General features: G+C 37.2%; 1 protein-coding gene across 1 annotated transcript in view; it reads right to left on the minus strand.

Moving 5' to 3' along the window:
- Positions 1 to 25681, minus strand: part of EPB41L4A (erythrocyte membrane protein band 4.1 like 4A) — a 195580-nt gene that overhangs the window by 56230 nt on the left and 113669 nt on the right. The window contains 4 exon segments of the mRNA XM_043975760.1: positions 17549 to 17664; positions 21932 to 22009; positions 23199 to 23271; positions 23274 to 23289. Coding sequence (XP_043831695.1) covers positions 17549 to 17664; positions 21932 to 22009; positions 23199 to 23271; positions 23274 to 23289 — 283 coding nt within the window.

Below are 25681 nucleotides of genomic sequence, written 5' to 3' on the forward strand. Positions count from 1 at the left end.
AGCTGTGTGACCCTGGGCAAGTCACTTAACCCCCATAGCCCCACAAAACAAAAACAAAAACAAAAACAAAAACAAAAACAAAGAAACAGTTAAAATGACCCCAGGTATTTACTCTTATGGTATTCCAACTTAGAAATCGTAGTAAATAGGACTGTGGATTGCCACTTTGCCATAACCTAGGTATAGGGGATAAAACCCTAATTTCTCTGTTGAGTTCTTTCACAGGTGTGGAAGGAATTCATCCATTTGAGTAAGGATGCTACTTAGGATCCACAACTTCAGGAAGGCATCTAGTCTCCAGTCTTCCTGGAATGGACCTCTCCAGGTCCTGTAGACCAGTTGTACTTCCAGCAATATTCTTGACCAGATAATCAAGATATATCAACTCATTTGAAGCCTTCTGTGCTTGACTTCAGCCCAGCTAAGGAAGCAATCCTTTATTAGCCCCTGCATCCAGTTAAACTGAGAAAGCACTTGGACAGTGGTCTTTGGCTCTTGTTTGTTTCACTCTTATAATTAGTACTTCACCTGTAATCTATCTAAGTCTTTAACCTTCCAGTGGGATTCTTAAGGATATATCTCAGACTATATTCTCCCTCCTGACCCATTCTGATTCTACTTAGGCACATCTCCTCTTATCCTTCTTGTAAGGCACTAAAATTCTAGCTATACTATCTAAAATCTAATGAGTGGTCACCAATAAATTATAAGCTTTAGCAAGAGTATTTAAGTGTTTAAGAATTTATTAAAGAGCATTAGGATCAGAGAGAAAGATAAAAATCTAACTATTTCTAAGAGACCCCATCATCTGACCTGCCATGACGAGATCAGGAACCAAAAGAGGAAAAAGCCCTCTGCCAGCATCAGCTTCCTACTTTGTGTCCTCCTCCCAGAAATGGGAGGCTCCTCAAGTTGATTGGCTGGTAGCCTTGATAGACAGTACCCACAAGCAAACGTCACTTTCTGACACCAAGGACCTGATGGTATGGCTTGCCCTTAGATGCCTTTTCCTCATGGCAGAGCTTTCCTACAGTAGTTCTCCAGCTGATGGCGTCATTCCAATCTTAACATTCTCCTCTAAATAAGCAAAACAGTACCAGATGGTACCTGGGTATACAGCGTGGCTGTAACTCTACATTGTCTGAAAGGTCTAATGTTACAATCTCTATTGGGGGACATATGAGTATAGGATTAAATAGAACTAGACAAAAGATCACTAGCTTCTTTCTTTCTTTCTTTCTTTCTTTCTTTCTTTCTTTCTTTCTTTCTTTCTTTCTTTCTTTCTTTCTTTCTTTCTTTCTTTTTTTGGTGAGGTAGTTGGGGTTAAGTGACTTTCCCAGGGTCACACAGCTAGTAAGTATCAAGTGTCTGAGGCTGAATTTGAACTCAGGTCTTCCTGACTGAGCCAGTACTCTATCCACTGTGCCACCTATCTGCCCCCACTAGCTTCTTTTGATTGGTACCACAAGAGTTCTACTTTGTGGCCTCAAAATCTACCCTTGGCTCCTTTCCAGTTGGACAGAAAAGTAAGATCCAGGGAAGGTGAGGACTGAGTTACCATTATTCCCTGTAGGCAATCACAATCCAACTGAATGAAAACCTGGTCTGGTTATTTTTTATTTTTTTTCTGTTGACATGGTTGCAACCCCAGTTTTTCCATGATAAATTCTGTGAATTAGTTTTTTTCTTTGTTTGTTTGGTTTTTTTGCGGGGCAATTGGGGTTAAGTGACTTGCCCAGGGTCACACAGCTAGTAAGCGTTAAGTGTCTGAGGCCGGATTTGAACTCAGGTACTCCTGAATCCAAGGCCAGTGCTCTATCCACTGCACCACCTAGCAGCCCCATATGAATTAGTTTTTACAGTCCTCTCAACAAAACTATGAGACCCATGGAAGAGCTCTGCAATGAGGCACATTCTCTGAAGGCTGTATGTTGCATTCAAAATCTTTCAGCATTATACTTTCTTCTGTGTAAAAAGGGGACTTGTAGAGAAGAAATGCTCCAGCACAAGGGTTACAGATGATTCAGAAAACATAAAGCTTGGAGAGAATTTCAGAGGGGGAACAATCAACTCTGCACCTCTTGGGGGGTGTTTAACTCACTGGCTTCCTGATTTTTCCTGGTTGAAAAGGCCTATTCATGAACCTCCTGGTTTTCTTAATTATAGACCTGCTCTGCTGTCTGTGCTTATATTGCCTCCTATTTTGCACCTCCCTTATCCTGAAACAAACTCTAAAAACTCCCAGCCATCTAGATCAGAATGATAGGATGCATTATAGTCATGCACCAGGAGTGTTGCACCAAAGGGGTAATATTGAGCAAAGTCATCCAGAATGACAACATGTTGAAAACTAAGGAAAGGTCTGTCTCACTGGGGTAAAAAAGGAGCTGAGTCCAGGGCAGGCAGTATCTTGTCAAGCCAGCAGGAGGCCCCTAACACCAGCATAGGTCAGCAACCTCAGGCCTTGCATAGCAGGCCAGCCGGCTAGCTGAGGCCTCAAACTCCCACAGCAACAAGCAAGTGGCCTGGAAAGCTTCCAGGCCTGTACCCTGACACAGCAGGCCAATGGCCAGGCCCCTAGTCTCTGGGGGGCAAGAAGGTTGGGAGAGAGCCCCTAGTGTCTCAAGAGATTTAAAAATCACAAAATAAGCTGGTAAATGAGCAACAGAAGATCAAAATGCAAACAGAGAAGAGGACAACTACAAAATACCTACACGCAAAGTCTCAGAGGAATATGAATTGGTCTCAGGCCCAAAAAGAACTCCTGTAAGAGCTCAAAAAGTATGTAAAAATCATTTAAGAGAGGTAGAAGAAAAATTGGGAAAAGAAATTACAATTGTGCAAGAGAATCATGAAAAAAAGGCAACAGCTTGTTAAAGGAAGCACAAACATGGAAAAAAAGATGTATACAAATTGACTGAAGAAAACTCCTTAAGGAGAATTGACCAAATGGGAATGTTACAAAAGCTCACTGAAGAAAATGATTAGGCAAATGGAAGCTAATGACTCCATGAGACATCAAACAAAACCAAAAGAACAACAACAAAAAAATAGAAGAAATGTGAGATCTTATTGGAACAACAACTGATCCGGAAAGCAGATTGAAGAGATATAATTTAAGAATTATTATGCTTCCTGGACAGCATCTTTCAAGAAATTATCAAGGAAAGTTTCCCTGGTATCCTAGAACCAAGAGGGTAAAATAGAGTTTGAAAGAATCCACCCATCACCTCCTGAAAGAGATCCCCAAATGAAAACTGCCAAGAACAATATAGCCAAATTCTAGAACTCTTAGATCAAGGAGAAAATACTGCAGGTAGCCAGAAAAAAACAAATCCTATATCATGGAGCCACAGTTGGGATTCAGCAGCTTTGACAGTAATGGATCAAAGGCTTGGAATATGATATCCTGGAAGGCAAAGGAGATAGAATCATAACCAAGAATCAGTTACCCAGCAAAACTGTGCATAATCCTTTGGGGGAAAAATGGACACTCAATGAAACAGAGGATTTTCAAACACTCCTGATTGAAAAGACCAGAGATAAACAAGACTATTGCTAAACAATAAGAGACTTAAGAGAAGCATAAAAAGGTAAGACAAGAAACAAAACTGGTTAAACCGTTTAGATACTTGTAACTTTTAAGGACTATCACTATTAGGACTGTTTGTTAGAAGATGACAGTTGCACAGGTGTGTTAAATATGCTGGGTTGATATAAAAAAATTAAGGGGTGAGAAAGAGGATTTCACTGTAGTGAGAGAGGGAAGAGAGAGGTAGAATAAGATAAATCATATGACATGAAGAGGCACAAAAGATCTATTACAATTTGGCTTACAGATAGAATAAAATTCTGCCCTATATGGAATTTGGGAAGAGGGACAAGAAAAGTGTGTGTGTGTGTGTGTGTGTGTGTGTGTGTGTGTGTGTGTGATATAAGTGAGAGCATATTGATAAATAAAATGAAAAATGAAAAAAAATCATTTACCTAATATTAAGCAGGTTTTATGGAAAACAAGAACAACAACAACAATAAAAGAGGTAAAACATTGGTTAAATTGATTTAAAAAGAAACCCAAATTTCTTCTATCAAAAATGAAAAGGGGTTAATTCAGCACCAATGAAGAGGAAATTAAAGCAATTAGGAAATACTTTGCCCAATTGTATGCTAACAAATCTGACATTCAAAGTAAAATGAATGATTATTTACAAAAATAAAAGCCACTCCGATTAACAGAAGAGGAAACAATTTATAAATAACCCAGTCTTAGAAAAAAATTGAACAAGTCATCAATCAATTCCCTCAGAACCACCCCCCCCACCCAGTTTCAGATAGATTCACAAGTGAATTCTACTAAACATTTAAAGAACAATTAATTGCAATATAATATTAACTATTTGGGAAAATAGTGGAAGGTCTCCTAATTTTTTTTTTTTTTTTAGTGAGGCAATTGGGGTTAAGTGACTTGCCCAGGGTCACACAGCTAGTAAGTGTTAAGTGTCTGAGGCCAGATTTGAACTCAGGTACTCCTGACTCCAGGGCTGGTGCTCTATCCACTTTGCCACCTAGCTGCCCTCCTAATTCTTTTTATGACATAAATATGGTGCTGATACCTAAACCAGGGAAGTATAAGATGTATGACTTTGATTATGTTAAGTAATGCAAACAAAATTAGAAGGAAAGCAGGAAATAAGGAAAGGATTTTTACAGTCAGTTTGTCTACATTGAGATCCCATTATCAGTAGGGAACTGAGAAATTTATAAAAATTTAAAAGCCATTCCCCAATTGAAAAATGGTCAAAGAATATGAAGAGGAATTTTTCAGAAGAAATTCAAGAAATCCAATGTCACATGGAAAAAAATGCTTTTAATCATCAATGGTTAGAGAAATGCAAATTAAAACAGTTCTGAGGTACAACCTCACACCTATAAGATTGGCTCATATGATAAAAAAGGAAAATGACAAATGCTGTACAGAATGTGGAAAAATAGGGACATAAATGCACTGTTGGTGGTGGTACGAGCTGATCCAACCATTCTGCAGAACTATTAAGTCTATGTACCAACAAAATCAAAGCATCTCTTTGTAGTAGAAAAATTGGAAATGGAGGTGATACCCAGCAATTAAGCAGTGTCTAAACAATCTGTTATTCAAGCTGTTTAATTGTTGGGATATTTTGCTACATAAGAAATGAGCGGGGGGGGCAGCTAGATGGAGAAGTGGTTAAAGCGCTGGCCCTGGATTCAGGAATACCTGAGTTCAAATCCAGCCTCAGACACTTAACACTTACTAGCTGTGTGACCCTGGGCAAGTCACTTAACCTCCATTGCCCCGCAAAAAAAAAAAAAAAAAAAAAAAAAAAGAAATGAGCAGGAAAGTTTGAGACAAATCTGGGAAGACGAGGCAAATGATGTAAAATGAATTCAAAACTGGAACATTGTGCATAGTAACAGCAATATTGTAATGACTGATGATCAGTTGAAAGCTTATTTCCTCAGTTGTAAAATGAGGGAAATAGAATTATCTATTATGTAGGACTGTAAGGATTAAATGAAAGTTAATAATAGCTCATAGGTGCTATACACATGCTTGTTTTCTTCACTTTCCCTGTCCACCCACTCCCTTTGCTCACATGTTAATAAATAAGACCCAGGGAGACATAGACACTTTCAGTTTACAAACCTTCATCCACCAAGCACTTTTTTCCAGGGTATCATATCTTGCCCACATTTTATGGTAACTTTGTCCTGCAGCACAACCTACTGGGAATAGTGAAAGTCTTGAACAATGTACATCCCCATGAAGAATGGAAAGATCTTTCTAGACAGACTCTGACTATCTTGTCTTATTGTAAATTTTATTCAGAATAGAAAAAAAGGCCCCTGTAAAAACTGCCTATTAGTGCCATAAATGCCTAGCTTTTTTGCTTTTTTTTTAAACCAATGCAAAAAAGCCCCATGAAATTAAAATTGTTTTTTTAAACAATTATTTGAATTTCTATATAGCCTTTTCTTAGTCATGCAACTGCTTTTTTTTGGGGGGGGTAAGGCAATTGGGGTTAAGTGACTTGCCCAGGGTCACACAGCTAGTAAATGTCAAGTGTCTGAGGCTGGATTTGAACTCAGATACTCCTGACTCTAGGGTCAGTGCTCTATCCACTGCTCCACCTAGCTGCCCCACATGCAACTGCTTTTTAAAAGGTTGTAAGGATTTATTTGTATTTCTAAAAGTTGAGGTAAAGAACTAGGTTTTTGAAAATTACTTTTTAAAAATTTTTAAATTGTTTTGGTTTTGTATTGTTTTATTGTAACACTACTACCCTGACAAAGAAGCAAGCCTCAGATTTGAATCCAAGCAAAATACAAGTGTATCCTGAGTCTGACAAAGAAAAGAGGTAGGGAATATTCTGATGCTATGTTTCTAAAATAAATACCACAGCTGATAAATACCCTCTGCCCATGAAAATCTTCCTGAAAAATGAACTCTAAGGGAACGGCTGGAAAACACATCCTAAAGTGACTAGGAAAACTGAAGTTCAACATCAAGAAATAAAGATGAAAACAACTTGGAAAGTGTGGTAGAAATGCAATGTTTACAAAAAAAGACTTGCTGAGTCGAGAAAAGATTTGCCTCAATGATTTATTTTCATAAAGAATTCAACAGTTCGTGTAAACTGTACAAAAAGAAACTTAAGAAATGAATGCCTCACTTCATAACATTTTCATTAAAAGAAAAAGTTGATTTAAGAGCAAGTGCACAAATAAGTTTAGAAAAGGAGTTCTGGGGCAGCTAGGTGGTGCAGTGGATAGAGCACCGGCCCTGGAGTCAGGAGTACCTGAGTTCAAATTCGGCCTCAGACACTTACTTACTAGCTGTGTGACCCTGGGCAAGTCACTTAACCCCAATTGCCTCACTTAAAAAAAAAAAAGGAGTTTTTTGGAGACTGGATAAAAGTACTAAATTATTTAGTAATTGAGGATATATTGTATTTTCAGTGTAACAAATAAAGAAACCCATCTAGTAAATGGCATTGAAGTGAGAATAATTTTGATGGTATAAAGTTGAAAAGCATTTTCATGAGGAAACTAGGTTCTATTAGAATAAGGAAGTGATGGTAAGAAGTGTGGAGCTGTGGAGGAAAATCAAATATTTCTGTTAAGGATCTATTGCAAAGACTAGAGATTGAAAGCATTGTGATAAACTTCTAGTGGAGCAATTAAATTCTCAACCATTTTGAAAATAATTTGGAACAATGTCAAAAAAGAGACTGTACCTTTTACCTGACAAAATCCCTTTGCTTAGAGCATAAATAAAGACTATTAAGGAAAGGAAATGGTCTCATATATGCCAAAACATTAAGAGTAGAAATTTAAGCAGGTGGCAATTTTAGTGACAATGACTAAAAATGAATGTAATGGACCTAGTAAAATAAAAGAAATAAATATATTGTAGCATTGGAAGATATATTGACTTATTCAAAGTGAAGTAAGCATAACTAGGAAAATGATCCATGACTATAACAATGTAAATGGGGAGGGGGGGAGTACAAAACAAAAATCAAAGCTGAATTAAATGTAGTTGAAGATTTGGTTACTTTTGCCAAAGTACCCCTTTGTTTATTTTATTTATTTATTTGTTTGTTTGTTTGTTTGTTTATTTGGTGAGGCAATTGGGGTTAAGTGACTTGCCCAGGGTCACATAGCCAGTAAGTGTCAAGCATCTCAGACCAGATTTGAACTCAGGTACTCCTGACTCCAGGGCTGATGCTCTATCCACTGTGCCACCTAGTTGCCCTTGCGCCTTTGTTTAAAAGGACAGCTCTAGGTTGTGTGGGGAGAAGCACATTGTGGGAATTGGAAGATGATATAAAAAAAGACAGGAAAAGTTTTTAGTTGAGAAATTAAAGCAGGTACCTTCAAACTAGAACCTTAGTTCCTGTTCATCCCATAAATTTCCTCATGAAAATTTCCACCTATCCCTTTCTTACTATTAACCAGTTTTGGTAAATTTCCTCTTTATGCAGTTTGAATTCCCTCGATACATACATAGTAAACTAGACTTTCTGGAGTAGACTTTATTACTTTCTAAGCCCTTTTAATTGCTCAAATAGTTTCATCTTTTTCTAATTTACTCTCCATCCTTTTTTTTTTTTCCAGGGCAATGAGGGTTAAGTGACTTGCCCAGGGTCTCACAGCTAGTAAATGGCAAGTATCTGAGGCCATATTTGAACTCAGGTTCTCCTGAATCCAGGGCTGGTGCTTTATCCACTGTACCACCTAGCTGCCCCCTACTCTCCATCTCACACACCTTAGGATTTGTTTTAATTTTCCCCTACTTTAAACCCCTAACACCCTAAATACAGGTGAGACCATGCCTTGTATTTTTCTTTTCAGGGCCCCATCTCTATCTGTACATGGGCTCTATCTCCTTTAATGCCTTTTTTTTTTGAGGGGGTAGAGGTGGGGGGGGGGCGAAAAAGAATGAGACTTTAGAGTTCATTTAATCTAAATATTTGAATGTTATAGGAATTGAAAACTGAACATCAATTCAAACTAACTTTAATTAGCAACTATATTTAAATTACTTCCTTTCAAGTTTCCCTTATTATTTAAAAAAATTATTCTCGATTTTCATTTATTTTGTATGTTGTTCTGCTTTTCTTTCTTTCTTTTTTTTTTTTGGTGAGGCAAATGGGGTTAAGTGACTTGCCTAGGGTCACACAGCTAGTAAGTGTTAAGTGTTTGAGGCCAGATTTGAACTCAGGTCCTCCTGACTTCAGGGCCAGTGCTCTATCCACTGCGCCACCTAGCTTCCCTGCTTTTCTTTATTTCATAAAAGTCTTCCAGCTAGCTAAAGCAGGGACTCCACTATAATAATCCATCCTAGCCCTGTATTGTCTGTCTGCCCCGCCCCCCAGCCCCTTTTCCTTTTAGAAGGCACCTAAACAGTGACCCTGAGCTTTTAAGGCAGCCATGAGATAAAAGTTGGGCCTCCCCCACTTCCACCCCACCCACTATATTTACTATAACATTTCTTGGTAGAAAAGATGACTACTAACATAAGACACCAAATTCTAGCCTTTCTTTTTTTTTTTTGCAGGGCATGGGGGTTAAGTGACTTGCCCACAGTCACACACCTAGTAAGTGTTAAGTGTGAGGCCAAATTTGAACTCAGGTCCTCCTGAATCCAGGGACAGTGCTCTATCCACTGCACCACCTAGCTATCCCCACTTCTAGCCTTTTTTTGGGGGTGGGGGGTGGGGCAATGGGGGGTTAAGTGACTAGCCCAGGGTCATACAGCTAGTGAGTGTCAAGAGTCTGAGGCTGGATTTGAACTCAGGTACTCCTGAATCCAGGGCCAGTGCTTTAACCACTGTGCCACCTAGCTGCCCCCACTTCTAGCCTTTCTTGACAGAAGTTGTGGACCCGGAAAGAATTTTTTGGATAGTACAAGCTGAGATGAGACATCCCATAAACTGCTCTATGTGTAAGATGTTTAAAATTGGGCCTCAGGACAGTATAGTTACAAGTTCTATTACTGCTTCATATTATTTTGTCAATGCAGACTTTATTAATCTTTTCTTTGATCTAGAGGATGCCTACATGACTGTTGCATATCTGTACACTGTGTTCCTTTTTATTCTCTCCTTTTCATGAACCAAACTAAGCGTCCAGTAATTTCCCCTTGGTGTGATTCCTGAGACCAAACTTTCCAGATTTTAACAGTTTGCAGGCATGGCTTCAAACACTGAGAATGGCCCCACAGTGAAAAGAGAAAGGGTGACTGATTACCTTTAGACTATTCTATGTCTAGCAGTGGTTCTGGATTTTGCATAATTATTTTTAAAATTGGGACTTTCTAAAGTAGTTGGAGAGTCATGAATAATTTTTTTTATAAAAAATGTGAATACTTTAGATATGAGGTATGTCCTCTTCTTCATGCATCAACCTAGATTTTGTTTATCAGTCTTTTAAAAACTTGCCTTTTATTTAAAATGTACTTTGGTAAACTTAATGCCAGGTAGAAGAAAATATGTATCTATGCACTGTATAGAGTGTGCTATATAGAACTATGGGGTCTTTCAGCTGTACATTTAATCAAATTTACTTCCTTTTGTGTGTGTGTGTGTGTGTGTGTGTGTGTGTGTGTGTGTGCGTGCGTGCGCGCGCGCACGCAGGGCAATGAGGGTTAAGTGACTTGCCCAGGGTCACACAGCTAGTACGTGTCAAGTATCTGAGGCTGGATTTGAACTCAGGTCCTCCTGAATCCAGGGCCAGTGCTTTATCTACTGCGCCACCTAGATGCCCCAAATTTACTTCATTTTTATTCTGTAGCATTCCTGGATGAAAAAAAATTGTCAAGGAGACCTGCACAGGGCAGGGATGATACAGAAAAATGAGATGATTAAAGGAAAGAATTCTGATTTCAATGTTCTACCTTCAATCCAGTGTTCTTTTCAGCAGACCTAAGGGGGCTACAGGTGAACAAGATTGGAGAAAGTTACTTTAATGGGAGTGCTCCCATGCCTGTTCTTCACAAGTGCTATCCCTTCTTGTCTATTGTCTCCTTTTTTCTGATCCTCTTGGCTATACAGATGGATATTTATATAACTTCTCAATATCCATAACCTTTACCACCTCCAGCATTGTGAATCATGGGATTGTTAATGCATATACCTCAGCCACAAGTATAAATCCTAAAGTTCTTCCAGTAATATTTTAGCTAATGTGAATAAAGGCTTCATTCTACACAAGTGTCTGGTTGTGGCAATGAAAATCATTGAGAGAAATGGTGATTAATAACCAATGACTTGGGGAGATTCAGAGTTCCTCCTTTTTCTATTATCCTCATTTCAAGACCACAGCCTCTGAAGGTTGAGCTAACTTTTTCTTCTATCTGAACCCATACAATCTTACAAAGAATCTCTAGGCTATGGTGAATTCCACTTAATCAAGCTTGGGTGGAGTTAGATCATTTGTCTAGACCAAAATTTCTTAAACCGTGGATCCTGACCCCATATGGGTTCAAGTAATTGAATGTGGGGGTCACGAAAAAATTGACAGTAAATGTTTGATTTGTATACCTATTTTATATACCTATATTCCCGGGGCTGTGTAAACATTTATCTAGCAAAAAGCAGTCTCGAGTAGAAAAAGTTTAAGACGCCCTGGTCTAGATTGCCCAAGGCTGGGAGTGGCCTGGGTATAGGGCTAGTTTCTCTATCCAAGAGTGACGTGTCACTCTCAGTCCCTCATTGAAGTAAGCTCATTTCTCTTTTTAAAGTGGTGGCAAGGAACTGGAAATTGAGGGGATGCCCATCAACTGGGGAATGACTGAATAAATTGTGGTATATGAATGTAATGGAATACTATTGTGCTGTAAGAAATGATGAGCAGGTGGATTTCAGAGAAACCTGTAAGGACTTACATGAACTGATGCCGAATGAGATGAGTAGAACCAAGAGAACATTGTACACAGTATCAACAACATTGTGTGTTGATCAACTGTGATAGACTTGATTCTTCTCAGCAATACACTGGTCCAAGATAGTTCCAAAGGACTTATGATGGAAAATGTTCTCCAAATCCAGAAAAAAAGAACTATGGAATCTAGATGCAGATTGAACCATACTATCTCTATATTTTTTGTTTTTCTTTTTTTAGGTTTTTCCTTTTTGCTCTGATTCTTCTAGCACAGCATGACTAATGCAGAAATATGTTTAATGTGATTATACATATATAACCTATATTGGATTGCTTGCTGTCTTGGGGAGGGGGTAAGGAGGAGAAGGAGGGAGAAAAAATTGAAACTAGAAATCTCATAAAATCAAATGTTGCAAACTATCTCTACATATAACTGGAAAATAATAAAATAATTTTATGGGAAAAAAATTAGGTCTACCTTTCATTAATTGTTAACAAATCAGAGCTAGTTGCTGTCTCATGAAACAGTTCTAGTCCAAGGGCATATAAACCTCAAAAAGTGACCATGTTTGCTCTTTGACCATTGAGAGGATAAGAAGCTCTTTTTGTTAATCATATGCTGGCTGTGATTGATAAAAGTGATTATAATTTAAAAATTTTTTTTTTGCTTGGGGCAATGAGGGTTAAGTGACTTGCCCAGGGTCACACAGCTAATAAGTGTCAAGTGTCTGAGGCCGGATTTGAATTTAGGTCCTCCTGAATCCAGGGCCAGTGCTTTATCCACTGTGTCACCTAGCTGCCCCCAAAAGTGATTATAATTTAGCCCAAACTTTGTCTCTCAAAATTATTTTATTCCCTCAAATGGACCCTAGAGATCATCTAGTTCAACAATGGCAATTACTTGCTCAAGTTCAAACAGGGATTAAGCTCAGGATTTCAAATTTAGATCCTCTGGCTTGTATTAGCAGCTCCTGATTCCAAAATGCATGTTCTTTTTTCACTAGACTGATTGCCTTTCAATTTTCTCTTCCTTCTTTACTCTCAGGTCTGTCACAGCACTTAGGTTTTGCTGGAATGTCTTGGCTGTTTGCCCAGAGTTTGAACAACAGTAGGTAGAGACCGGAACTGTTGGTGGTGAGCTCTCACTCAGGAATGTGCTTCCTTAAACAGTGTGCTCAGGCTTGAGCTTTTAAGTAGAAATGTAAAATGTAACCATTCAATCTAGTTTTTGATATATGTGATTGGAAGGTTGAGAAAAGTGTTTTTCAACTAACAGAATTAGGCCAAAGAGTAAGAAATGCACTCATTCTTTTTGGTATTTTCAACTCTGGGGGGAGGGGGGCATCATCTATAATAGATTCTCAAAATGTGATCCAGGAACCCATAATGCTCCAAAAGACTTGGGGTTTACAAGCTCAGAGCTATTTTCATAAAAAGATTTTTAAAATTTCTAATATTGTAAATACTGATTTAACCAATATAAATATAAATATTGATTATACCCATATAAACAAAGCTCTTTAGGTTTAGGGATAATCCACATTTTTTAAGAATGTAAAGGGGTCCTGAGATCAAAAGTTTGAGAACCAATGTTAGGTATGATACTATATAAGTAATAGAATTAATAAAAGAAAATAATATAAAAATATAATTTACCTTCTATACTATTGTTTCTGTCACCTAAGTTTTATTTTTAATTTTTTTATTTAGAATTGTATTTCCCCAATTATGTGTAAAAAGAATTTTTAACATCCATTTAAAAACTGTGTTCCAAATTCTCTTCCTTCTTCCCTCCCCACGCCACCTACCTGTAAGAAGGGAAGCAATTCAATATAAGTTATAGTTGTGTAGTCATGCAAAACATTTCCATATTGTGTCACATAAGTTTTTTTTTGTGTGTGTGTGTGTGGGGGGGCAATGGGGGTTAAGTGACTTGCCCAGGGTCACACAGCTGGTGTCAAGTGTCTGAGGCTGGATTTGAACTCATATACTCCTGAATCCAGGGCCAGTGCTTTATCCACTGTGCCACCTAGCCACCCCCATCACCTAAGTTTTAACAGGAAAAAAATTATATAGTGATGATAGGTGAGTTTTCTCCTTATTCTTGCTGGAGCCCCAGCCTCAGTGATTCTTCTCAGGTATTTTCTGGTCATCTCTACCCTCAATGGAAACTTGTACTTGACCCCTTGGTTTCCCCGTTCTGGTATTAGCTTTTGCCTTATGTGGGTGGTTGTGTCCCAGGCATCTCCTCATTATTTCCTGCAGTGAATTCCCTTCCTGCCCCTTTCCTGCTTTTCAGCACCCCTTTATATGTTAGAATGTAAGATCCTGTAAAGTAGGGCTGTCTTTTTTTTTTGCGGGGCAATGGGGGTTAAGTGACTTGCCCAGGGTCACACAGCTAGTAAGTGTCAAGTGTCTGAGGCTGGATTTGAACTCAGGTGCTCCTGAATCCAGGGCTGGTGCTTTATCCACTGCGCCATCTAGCTGCCCCCAGGGCTGTCTTTTTAAACCCAGTAATTTGAAGTGTTAGAGAGCTGTGTAGGTCTCTGATTAGTTAAATGCTCAGGGTCAAATAGCTTAAGGCTAATTTGTGGGGCCAGAATTCAGTCCACTAAACCACATTGCCTCTAATCTGAGATTATTTTAGTGATGAAACTGGAGGCCCTGTTATTATAGCCGAATGAACACTGAATTAGGTATCAGAAAACCTAATTCTTTTCTCAGCTATACCATTTACCAGCTGTGCTACTTTGGATAAAATAACTTAATGAAGACATTATCTCTGAGATGGAAATAATAATGCCTGGTTCAATGTAACTATAGTAAAGGCCACCCAGTTCCCTCTGGTTTTTAAAAAGACTATCACTTTAAAATTCTGCCTTTTTAGAAGGAAAATTATTTCATCAGCCTTTATAGCATCCATAGTGCAAGTGATAACAGCAACATTCAGAGTGCCTCAGTAATTTTATACCACTCAAAACATTCTTTAAAAAGATCCAGTTTTTGCTTGAGGTAGCTGATAATTTTTGGTAGCCAAGTTTGTTTGTTTTTAAAAACAGTTTCAACAATAGTAAAATGCCAAATAAACATAGTATTATTGGATTCAAATCTATAGCAAGTCTTTCTCTAAGTTCCCATTGCTAAAACAGTTTCAAACTTAAAAACATAGAGGCAACCTTTGTTCATGAAAACTCTATTCCCGGGTTGGGGGAGATAGGTGGTGCAGTGGATAGAGCACTGGCTCTGGAGTCAGGAGGACCTGAGTTCAAATTTGAACTCAGACACTTAACACTAGCTGTGTGACCCTGGTCAAGTCACAACTCCAATCGCCTCACCAAAAAAAGCTCCCCCCAAAAAACAAACAAAAAAACCATCTCCATTCCCAGATGTACATGTAACGTACTGGACAATGAAAACCTAGCCATTAGAAAAAGGGCAAAATCTAAATAGACATTTTGTGAACCTACTTCTAGAAGTATGTGATGTCATTAGAGTACGAGCTTCTTGATGTCAGTGACTGTCTTTTTGCCATTTTCAATGCTCAATTACCAGCTAGTTCCTGGCACACAGATTCATTCAGTGACTGACTAGTTAATTAAAGCCCTTTCCCTTCCTAATTCAGAAGAGGTGCAGGCATGCTCTGGTTCTTTTAAGGGGTAATTGAATATGCTTATAAAAGGTACAAATGAAACTCTTTCTTGGTGGCTTTCAAATGAAGAAAAGCTATGAGCTTCTGGCTTGAGGAAGAAGTAAAAGCATCGGATTTCACCACCTGGATCCCAAGTATGTGTGAACATATTTTTTTTTTGCTGTTTGTTTCATCTCTTTTTGTTTATTCTTTCCTGATCTTAGATTAGTATTGGGAGATAAAATGGATCAAGTTATAACCATTTGAGCTTTGAAAGGTAAGAAGCTCACAAAAGGTCACCTCTGCAACTGCAGTTGCAGAGTAGTAACCATCAATTACTACTGATAGCAGTAGTAACTGAGTCTGTATGAAACAAACCCTGAGTTTAAAGACCTGCAAGACCCAGCAAAACCAACCCCATTTTAAAACACTGTCAGCAAAGCATATTTGTTCAAAGGGAATGTTTTGTAGCAACCAGTTTAAGTTTGAGCTCATTCTTCCCAGGAACTAACATGTGGAGAGAGATGTTCCCAGTATGGAAGTTTATTTTACTTTGGTCCTTTGCATACTTTCCTATTAAATATTCTTTTTATAAAAGCTAATTGATACTAAGGGGTTAATTGATATTTAGTAAATGGTAACTAGTCAATACATATAGGGGAAAACACATTAGATGGTTGTTCAAGAGCTATAATACCAGATAATCCTAATCCCTTAGAGATTTCTTCTAGCAAGAGTGGGGTTGTGAGAGTGAGACCCAGGGTCTGTATTTATAAAACAATCTGGATTGTTTAACAGAAGTCATTCATAAGGGACTGAAGTAGGGAGGCAGTATGGTATACTGAAGAGAGTCCTGGAACTGGGAAAATCCTCCTTCTGACACATTCTGGTAAGTCACTCTATGTCATAGCATTGATGTAGTCCTCCAATGAGAAAATAAATGAATGCAAAAACCAAAAATAAAGAAAAGATTTTTAAAAAGAAACTGAAGGTACTTTGGGGATTTGTCTATAGTTTCATGTCGGTTCCCTTGGAAGCATCTTTGTAAGGTAGGTGATAGAAACTTGCTCAAATTTCCATAGTAGAAATCAACACATCAAGGCTTTTTGGGTAGTTTTCTTAGAGAAAATTGTGTATTTAGATTTTTGTGCAAAATACTCTTAATAGTCTTAACTTGCTCTTTGGCCCATCCACACTGAGAATGAAGACCTTTCTAAGCAACCAGACTGTTGACATCTCTCTGAAGGGCAGGACAGTTAATATGAAGGTCCCCAGAGGAATCCTGTGAAGGCATTTCAACCATATCACACTGTTGAGCTCAGTCTCCTTGAAAAGAAGAGAAACAAGCTCCAGGTTGATAAGTGGTGGGAAAATCAGAAAAGAGTATGAAATAGTTTTCACAGTCTATGGTTATGTGTGAAACAAGACCCAAGAGGTCACCCCTAGTTTTTGGTACAAGGTGAGAGTTATGTATGCTCACCTTCTCATCAAGATACATCACTGAAGTTGTTATTCAAGAGGATGCCTCACTTGTTGAAATCAGAAACTTCTTGAGAAGAAATATATCTGAAGAGTATGTATAAGACTAAGTACTAATTGTGCTGTGTCTCAAGGCCCAACAGATAAGTTAATTCTTGAAAGAAATTATAAAAACAAAAACAAAAGAATAATAAAAAAGCCAAGGATATCAGAAAATTTCTGGATGGGATCTATCATTCTGAGAAAGGCACAGTGCCACAGGCTGAAGAATCTTGACTTCTTGACATTTGTTCATTTTTTAAAATTGTATATACATAGTTTCACAGAACATTTTGTTAATTCTTATTCAGTAATTTAAGAAAATATGAAGTATGATCCAGGATGTGCTGGTAAGTGTTTAACTATTGGCTCTCTAAAAACGCATTTCAGAGTTTTAAGTGTAATCTACATAATTAACATTTCTTTGTCATTCTAGACAATCAGCAGAACAATAAATCAAGTGCTCATTTGTAGCATTTGTGTATTTCTGAGGTATAAATGCTCACAATGAATATTTAACAAGCAGTTCTTCAGAGCCAGTTCAACCTGGCTTCAGCACACCCCTAAATATAATTCTAAAGTAGTAAGATCTTACATAAAAATTAGTCATCACCTCATATTGATTCAATTATAGCTTCAAATAAATTGGAGTTTTCCATTTTGCTTTAAAAAAAACCCTCTGAATTAGCAAAATAATACTGCTTTTTTGTAGTTTTAGTTTGCTTTAATTGTAGTCATTGGTTGACATAAATTAGAAATCACCTACTAAGAGAACTTTCCCTCAGCCACTTCAATCATGGAAACAGTCATAAAAAAGAGGGGAGGGAATGAGCAAAGAGAAAAAAGCAGTCATGTAAGAAATGTTCTGAGTCACAACTATATAATAATTACGTATTTACAGCTTGAATATCAGTGAGAACATTTACCAAAGAGTAAACGCTGGGGTATATACAGTGCCTTTAGCTTTTTGAGACTCACCTGTTGGCTGTGTTTGTGCTATTCTCTTAGGGTATGTCTTGCTCCGACTTCGTTCCACTTTCTGATTGGGCCGGGGAAGAGGAACAGAAAGATCTCGGCTCATTTGCAAGGCTGTCCTGCCATTTAAAAATGTGACATTTTGATGAATAAAAACAAAACTAAAAATGTTTTTAAGCAAAGTTACATTCAAAACATCTGTGAAATCTAAAGAACAGAGGGGTAAAGACTGACTTATGTATACTTAGACATTGACATAAAAGTGGTAACCATTATTTTACTAGGACAGTACAAGAAGCAGACAAATTCCAGAAGGATTGACATTTGGTACAGTGAAGAGCTTCTGGCAGGCAAAGAGGTTTATTTAAATGTGAGAAGGAGTCACTGAGTGAGGATTTTGTTTCAGGAGAGGTGGAGTTTTAATTTGAGTTGTACAGCTCAAGAAAAAAAAAATTGACTCTATTTGACTTTTCCCCCATAAGGCTTTTTAACTCATTTTTGTTTTCATTTACTTGGCAAGTTGCAAAGCATTCCCAACTATCTTATTCAACTTGCTTTTGTTTTTGTTCTTTATCTGGCCCTATGCCAACCTCATCTGGGCTTAGTATTAAGCTAGGGAGAGCAAAAGAAGTGACTCTGAAACCTACTTGAACTATCCGTAAGTGAAAAGTAAATTAAAGCAAATGAAATTAATCTTCTTACATAATTTCATCAAGTAATCAGAATGATTTTTCTTTTGTTGAAATTCCAAAAACATTCGTCTTATTAGCAGGTAGCATTTATATAGTGCTTTATTTATTTATTTTTTTTGCAGGGCAATGGGGGTTAAGTGACTTGCCTAGGGTCACACAGCTAGTAAGTGTCACCTAGCTGCCTCCATGCTTTAATTTTTAACATCTATAATTGATCATTATGCAATATTGCTGTTATTGTATATAAGGTACTCCTGGTTCTGGTCCTGCTCCTTCACTTTGCATCAGTTCACATGTAAATACAGGGTTTTTCTGAAATCTGTCTGTTTGTCATTTCTTATAGCACAATAGTATTCCATTACAGTCATATGCCACAACTTGTTTAGCCATTCCCCAATTGATGGGTACCCCTTTTGTTTACAATTCTTTGCCATCACAGAAAGAGTGGCTATAAAATTTTTGTGCATGTAGGTCCTTTTTCCTTTTTTATGATGAGCAGGAAGGTTTTGTGTATTTTTTCTTTACTGTGTCTTGATTTCTCATAGTCACTAGCTAGATACTCTACCACTTGGGTGTATATATGTTTAGTATTGATATTATTTCATTGTCTATGGTATCTTTTTTAGCAAGATGCAGTTTCCTTCTTAGCTTTTTTCATTAGATCTATTTTGCTTTGCTTTGTCTGAGATCATGATTTCTCCCCTGCTTTTTTGTTTTTTATTTCAGTTGAAGGATAATAGATTCTGCTATCTGATTCAAGTGTGTTTCTTGTAAAAACATGTTGTAGGATTTTGGTTTTTAATGCACTTTGATTTTTGCTTCCATTTGATGAGTAAGTTCAATTCATTTCCATTCATAATGAAGATAACTGTGTATTTCCCTCCCATCCCATTTATTTTTTCCTGGGCAATGAGGGTTAAGTGACTTGCTCAGGGTCACACAGCTAGTAAGTGTCAAGTGTCTTGAGACTGGATTTGAACTCAGGTCCTCCTGAATCCAGGGCTGGTATTTTATCTACTGTGCCACCTAGCTGCCCCCATGCCATTTTCTCTCCCATTTATCCTTCTCTCTACTTTCAACCTTTTCCTCCTCATTAGTGTTTTGCTTCTGACTACCCCTCTCCCAATTTGCCCTCCTTTCTGCCAATCTCATTCCCTTTTTTAACCCTCTCTCCTCTTACTTCCTTGTAGCATGAGATAAATTTCTGTAACCAACTAATTGTATACATTGTTTATTCCCTCTGTGAGTCAATTCTGATGAGAGTAAGTTTCAAGTGATGTCCACCACTTCCCCCTCTCCCCAACTTCCCCTCCATTGTAATAGTTTGTGCCTCTTCGAGTAATTTACACCATTTTACTTTTCCCTTATGCTTTCCAGTATAATCCTCTTTTTCACTGTTAATTTTTTTTATATCTTACCCTTGAAGTCACCTTATACCTGTATCCACTGTCTCCTTCTAACTTCACTAATACTGATACAGTTCTTTAAAATTACAAGTATCATTTTCCTGTATAGGGATAAAAACAGTTTAGCCTTATTGGATCCCTTATGTTTTCTCTTGCCTTTTTACCTTTTTTTTTTTTTTTGCTCCTGTTGAGTCTTGAAGTAAATTTTTTGTTCCATCTGTTTTTTGAAACAGAGCTTGAAAGCCTTCTATTTCACTGAACGACCAGTTTTTTCCCCCTGAAGGATTATGATCAGTTTTGCTGGTTAGGTGATTCTTGGTTGTAATACTAGCTTCTTTGACTTCCGGAATATCATATTCCATGTCCTTGGATCCTTTAATGTTAAAGCTGCCAATCCTGTGTAATACTGACTGTGGGTCCCCAGTATTTTGAATTGTTTATTTCTGGCTACTTGCAATACTTTCTCCTTGACCTGGGAGCTCTAGAATTTAGCTATAATGTTTCTGCTAGTTTTCATTTTGGTATTTCTTTCAGGAAGTAATGGGTGGATTTTTTTTAATGTCTATTTGCCCTCTGGTTTTAGGTTATTAGGACCGTTTTCTTTGATAATTTCTTGAACTATGATGTACAGGACCTTTTTTTTTTTTTTTTTTTGATCTTGACTTTCAGGTAGTCAAATAATTCTTAAATCATCTCTCTTGGATCTACGTTCCAGGTCAGTAGTTTTCCAATGAGATGTTTCAGGTTTTCTTCTATTTTTTTTATTCTTTTGATTTTGTTTGATTCTTTATATTAGCCAATCCTACTTTGTAGGGTGTGGTTTCGTTCAGTAAATTTCTGTACAACTTTTTCCATTTTTAATGTTTTCTTTATTGAGCTGTTGACTCTTTTTTCATGATTTTCTTGCATCACTTCTATTTCTTTTATCTCTATTTTTTTATTTTTATACTTCTCTTTGAGCATTCAGGAGTTCTTTTAGAATCTAAGACCAATTCTTATTTTCCGTGAGGCTTTGCATGTTGGTGTTTTGACATTGTTGTCCTCTTGTGAATTTGTGTTTTGGTCTTCCCAGTTACTATAATAACTTTGTATAGTCAGGTTCTGTTTTGTTTTGCTTTTTTAACTCATCTTTTCTGGCTTCTTTTGTTACTTTTAAAGTTGAGTTATGCTCCTGTGGTGGAAAGGGCACTGTCCCAAGTTTCTTGGGCTGGCAGCCACAGGCCTGGCTGCTTCTCTGGTGCTGGCACTGTACTATGGGGTCTGGACCACTTCCTTGGTGTTGTGCTGTGGCCCAGAGCGGGGGCCTGATGCTTCACCAGGGCCACAAGGATGGGGGACAGTGCTGGCTTCTGGCCTGCTGCTGCAATGGAGCAACAAGGTCTCAGTTACTGACCTGGGCTGGGGCTCAGAGCCTCATGCTGGCTTGATGGTATACTGCCCACTTTGGACTAGGCTCCCCCTTTTACTCAAGTGAATTATACCTTTTCTGTGAACCTTCCAATTTGTTTTGGGCCTGGAAAATTGTTTTGCCTCATCTTTTTGTTGGTTCTGCCATTACAGAATTCATTTTGAGACATTATTTTGTAGTTGTTTGGAGGTAAATATGGGGGTTCAGGTACTTTCCTGCTTACTCTGCCATCTTGGTTCCTGTAAGTCCCTATGAATGTATTTTTTAAAAACTATTTTGATAACTGTAGTATTTCCTTTTTAATCCTATTTTATTTTATGCATTTAAAAACACCATTCTGAAAAGGGGGCTGGGGCCCTCTATTGACCACCATTCCAGGACATGAAAATAGGTTACATCTTCATTCCAGGAAGAGATTTTGACCCTGTGGATTTCCCAAGGCAAAATCTGGGGATTGTCTCTACAAATCTTAAGAAACATTCTACAAACATACATATATGTATTCTCACATTTATCTTCAAATTTAAATACTGGAAGCATCAATAATTTTGTCAGCATAGGGAACTCCCAATCTGGGAAGATAGCATTCTAGATAGTGAACCATCTACTTATTATATAAGTTATCTGGAGTTGCTTGGGGGCACTCTACATTAATTTATATAAACATAAGTATTCTGAACATCTAGAGATAGATACATATTAAAATTAATTATATAATATTAAATACAAATCACAGCTTAATTCTTTAATTTACAAGTATAGATCTACATATGACATTGACAAAACACATATATGTATTTATGCATATACAGACAAATTTATACATGTGAAGATGTTACTATCTATGTAATATATATGCATATATGTTTCAAACACTTACCTGTATCGGTGTTTGTAACTCATGGAACCAAACTTGCTGAGTTTTCTTGAAAAAGAATTTGATTCATTTTCTGGTATTCTAAATGATTTTGAAAATAAAGCAAAACAATGATATGCAAATATATACTTTTTATATCATTTTATCAAGATATTCAAATAATGATAGGATTACACTTTATTAGAATAGTTAGATGAATAGCTCTGTTTTCTCAGTTTGAGCTGAGGAAAGGTATAGGTAAATATAACATGAATGCATATGCTTTTTAAAGAATATATAATCTGGGGGGCAGCTAGGTGGCCCAATGGATAAAGCATTGTTCATGGAGTCAGGAGGACCTGAGTTCAAATATGGCCTCAGGACACTTGACACTTACTAGCTGTGTGACTCGGGCAAGTCACTTAACCCCAATTGCCTCACCATATATATATATATATATATATATATATAAAATCTTAGTTTTAAGATCCTCCTGGAAGCTGACTTTCCAAAATTTCTTGATCTTTGACCAATAGCAATTAATCATATTTGTATTTTAACAGTGGATAATCAATTTTTACTTTATTATAAAATTGGAACATAAATCTCATGTTGAAGTGCCTTCAAAAGAATGTTATTATCTGAGCTCCTTAGCCTACTTTTTAAAAATGACTAGTAATGTACTACATCATATTCCTAACTCATTATGTGGGTTTGCTGATTTTTCTTTTTTTTTTTTTTTAAGTCTCACTTGGTGTAATATTCTTTACCAACATTTGATCCATAAAAGTGGCTCCTAGACAGTGATGGGCAGTGGTTAAATATTAAACAGAATTATGAAAGTTTTAGATTATATTATTTACTATTTCCTCAATATGTATATGTGTTATGATTAGGTTTTTAAATACATACATACATACATACATATATATATATATATATATATATATATATATATATATATATGCTTGCATGTACATTTTGTGATATGTGCTTGAAAGATAGCATGGAGGTGACTAAAGATTTTTGAGAAATAATTATGAATCTTCCTTGAAATTAGAATGTTTTCAGGGGCAGTTAAGTGACCCAGTGGTAAGCACTGGCCCCAGATTCAGGAGGACCTGAGTTCAAATCTGGCCTCAAATACTTGACACTTAACTAGTTGTGTGACCCTGGGCAAGTCACTTAACCCTCATTGCCCTGCCCCCCCCCAAAAAAAATTAGAATGTTTTCTTAAAATGTTACTTTGATTAGATTATCAAAATCAATAAAACTCTTATACTTTACCTACCTAAAGAATGTGTGATGCTCAACACAGCCCTTCCAGAGATGTTTGCAAGTGCTTTTACTTGGGGCTTCAAAAAGAACGAGGTTTCATTGAACTGAAATAAAAGGCAATAAGAATTACTCATCATAAAAAGTTTTGACTCTACAGAAATTTCTCCTCGGATATAAAATATTCAAATGAAAAAAAGAATTCCTGTAAGTGTGAGTATTGCTCCTTCTGCTAGGCTTTAATAGTCTTCATGAGTTTCAAAGTTCCCCCACTCCCCAAAATCATTATTTGCTGGCCAATCCTTTGGTGAGGTTAAAAAAGTGGGAATTGTGGATGGGAAAGTGAATTGAACTACATGTGTTGCTTATGTTTAATCACCAGACACAGAATCATAGAGTTAGAACAGGAAGGGAACCTAAAAACCATCTGGTCCCAATCCTCATTTTATTGATGAGAAAATTGATACCCAAGAAAAGCAAAGTTACTTCTCAAGGTCTACAAAGGTAGCTTACTTCCCCACTCCTCAGAAAATAAAGAATTTTTTATTCTTTGAACAGGTCAGCAGATTAAACAGAAAGATACTTAAACAATAAAGAGAAGTCCCTAGCCTTCTTGGGCACCATGTTTCTTACACAGAAACAACATCTTTGGAGTCAAACAGAAAAAAACAAGAGGGGTACAAGAATAGGTATGAAAAAGGCTTCTAGGAATTTCTATTCCTACAGAAAAATGGGTAATAAAATGATTAGTTCCATTTCTCTTTCTGTTTTTATTTCTCCTTGTGTGAGTTTTTGAGTGAAATTTTTAAGGGATGATCTTGTTTTTTAAAAAAGTGTTCAAATACAAAAACTTTCATTTCCCTGAAGCTCATCTTTTCCTGGTAAGAAAGGATTTAAGACACTGCAAGAGTCTTGGGGTGAGGGGTGGGAGGAGAGAAAGTTACATCTCATAGGAATGATGCTGATTTGTCTCAGATAACATATGTCCAAAGATTATTTCTTGAGCTTCACTTCAATTCCTATTTTAAAAATAAAAATAAATTTTTTTTTTTTTTTGTGGGGCAATGAGGGTTAGATGACTTGCCCCGGATCACACAGCTAGTAAGTGTCAAGTATCTGAGGCCCGATTTTGAACTCGGGTCCTCCTGAATCCAGGTCTAGTCCTGGCTGCCCCAATTCCTAAAAATTTTAAAAATTAGTTAATTCACTTGTTTCTTTGCCACCACAAAACACTGCACAGGCTCCTCTTTCCTTTAAGAACTTAGTGAAATCATTTCTTTTAGTCTGTGTGTGACCTTTGTATGCTACTTCTTGCTAAAATAAGAATAAGAATTTCTCCTGAAAGGGGATTCTACTTTTCACCATCTTCAAGGTCACCAACTCCAGTCCTTGGTATTTAGCCTTTTAAGTATGTGGTTTCCAAAGGAAAAAAGCACACTTTTGGTAGCCTCTAGCATAGGAGAGCAGATCATGTCTCCTAAAGCATCTTCTATATTAGTAACTGTCACTTATAAATCAGACCATAGCTATCTCTAATTCTAACAAATTTTCCCTTTAAATTATTGTTTCTCTGTCCAGGTCAAGGCCAGTGCCTTGATTTTAGATGGGCAGAGTTCCCTGGAAAGAAGCTTTAGCTCCAGTAGCTAATTTGGGAAAGGAATGAATGTTCTTTACTTAAGAAAACAACCACCAAACAATATTTACCTAGGCTCTGCTTCAAATCAGTCTATTTAGGATTAATTATTTCCCTTTCTATATCTATTTCACTAAATCAATACTTGGTTTTAGTTGACTGTTAAGTTACTCAGAACAATTCTGGGACCATTACAGAATGCCTTTCTGAAGAGAGAGAATAACACTTTTCTACGAATATTTCAAGGTCCAGTTACTGTCTTCCAGACATAATATAGCCTCAGTAGCACTATGAATGGGTAATAGCCAGGTGAAGAGGAAGATAAGACTTTAGGGTGGACTTTAAGATAGCTGAGAGGTGGAGATAAAAGGGGATAATTTTAGGCATGGGAGACACCTATGAGTACCTCTGTAGTACTAGACACTGGAACTGAGATGCAGTGATTCGAGTGCTGGGCATGGAGTCAGGAAGTTCAAATCCAGCCTCAGATATTTATGGTGAAACTAGGCAAATTATTTAATCTTTGCCTCTGTTTTTTCAACTGTAAATAGAGATAATAACACCTACCTAGCAGAGTTGTTGTGAGGATAAAATGAGATAATATTTATATAGTGCTCAAGCACAATGTCTGGCACAATCTAGACACTACAAATGCTTATTTCCTTCCCCTTTCTCCCCTGCAGAGTTTTTGGTCCAAAAAAGGCCCTGTTTTTCAGAAGAGGTTCTTTTTAATTCTTCTTTCAAAATACATGCTGTTGATATCTGGGCCCACTAAGGAAGTAGGACAATCCATGAATAAACCAAGATCTATGCATATTTTTTAAAATGTCAGTTCTGATAGCATATTATTGAGCATAGTTACTCTG

The sequence above is a fragment of the Dromiciops gliroides genome, chromosome 1 (genome assembly GCF_019393635.1).
Source record: "Dromiciops gliroides isolate mDroGli1 chromosome 1, mDroGli1.pri, whole genome shotgun sequence".
NCBI classification, from domain to species: domain Eukaryota; kingdom Metazoa; phylum Chordata; class Mammalia; order Microbiotheria; family Microbiotheriidae; genus Dromiciops; species Dromiciops gliroides.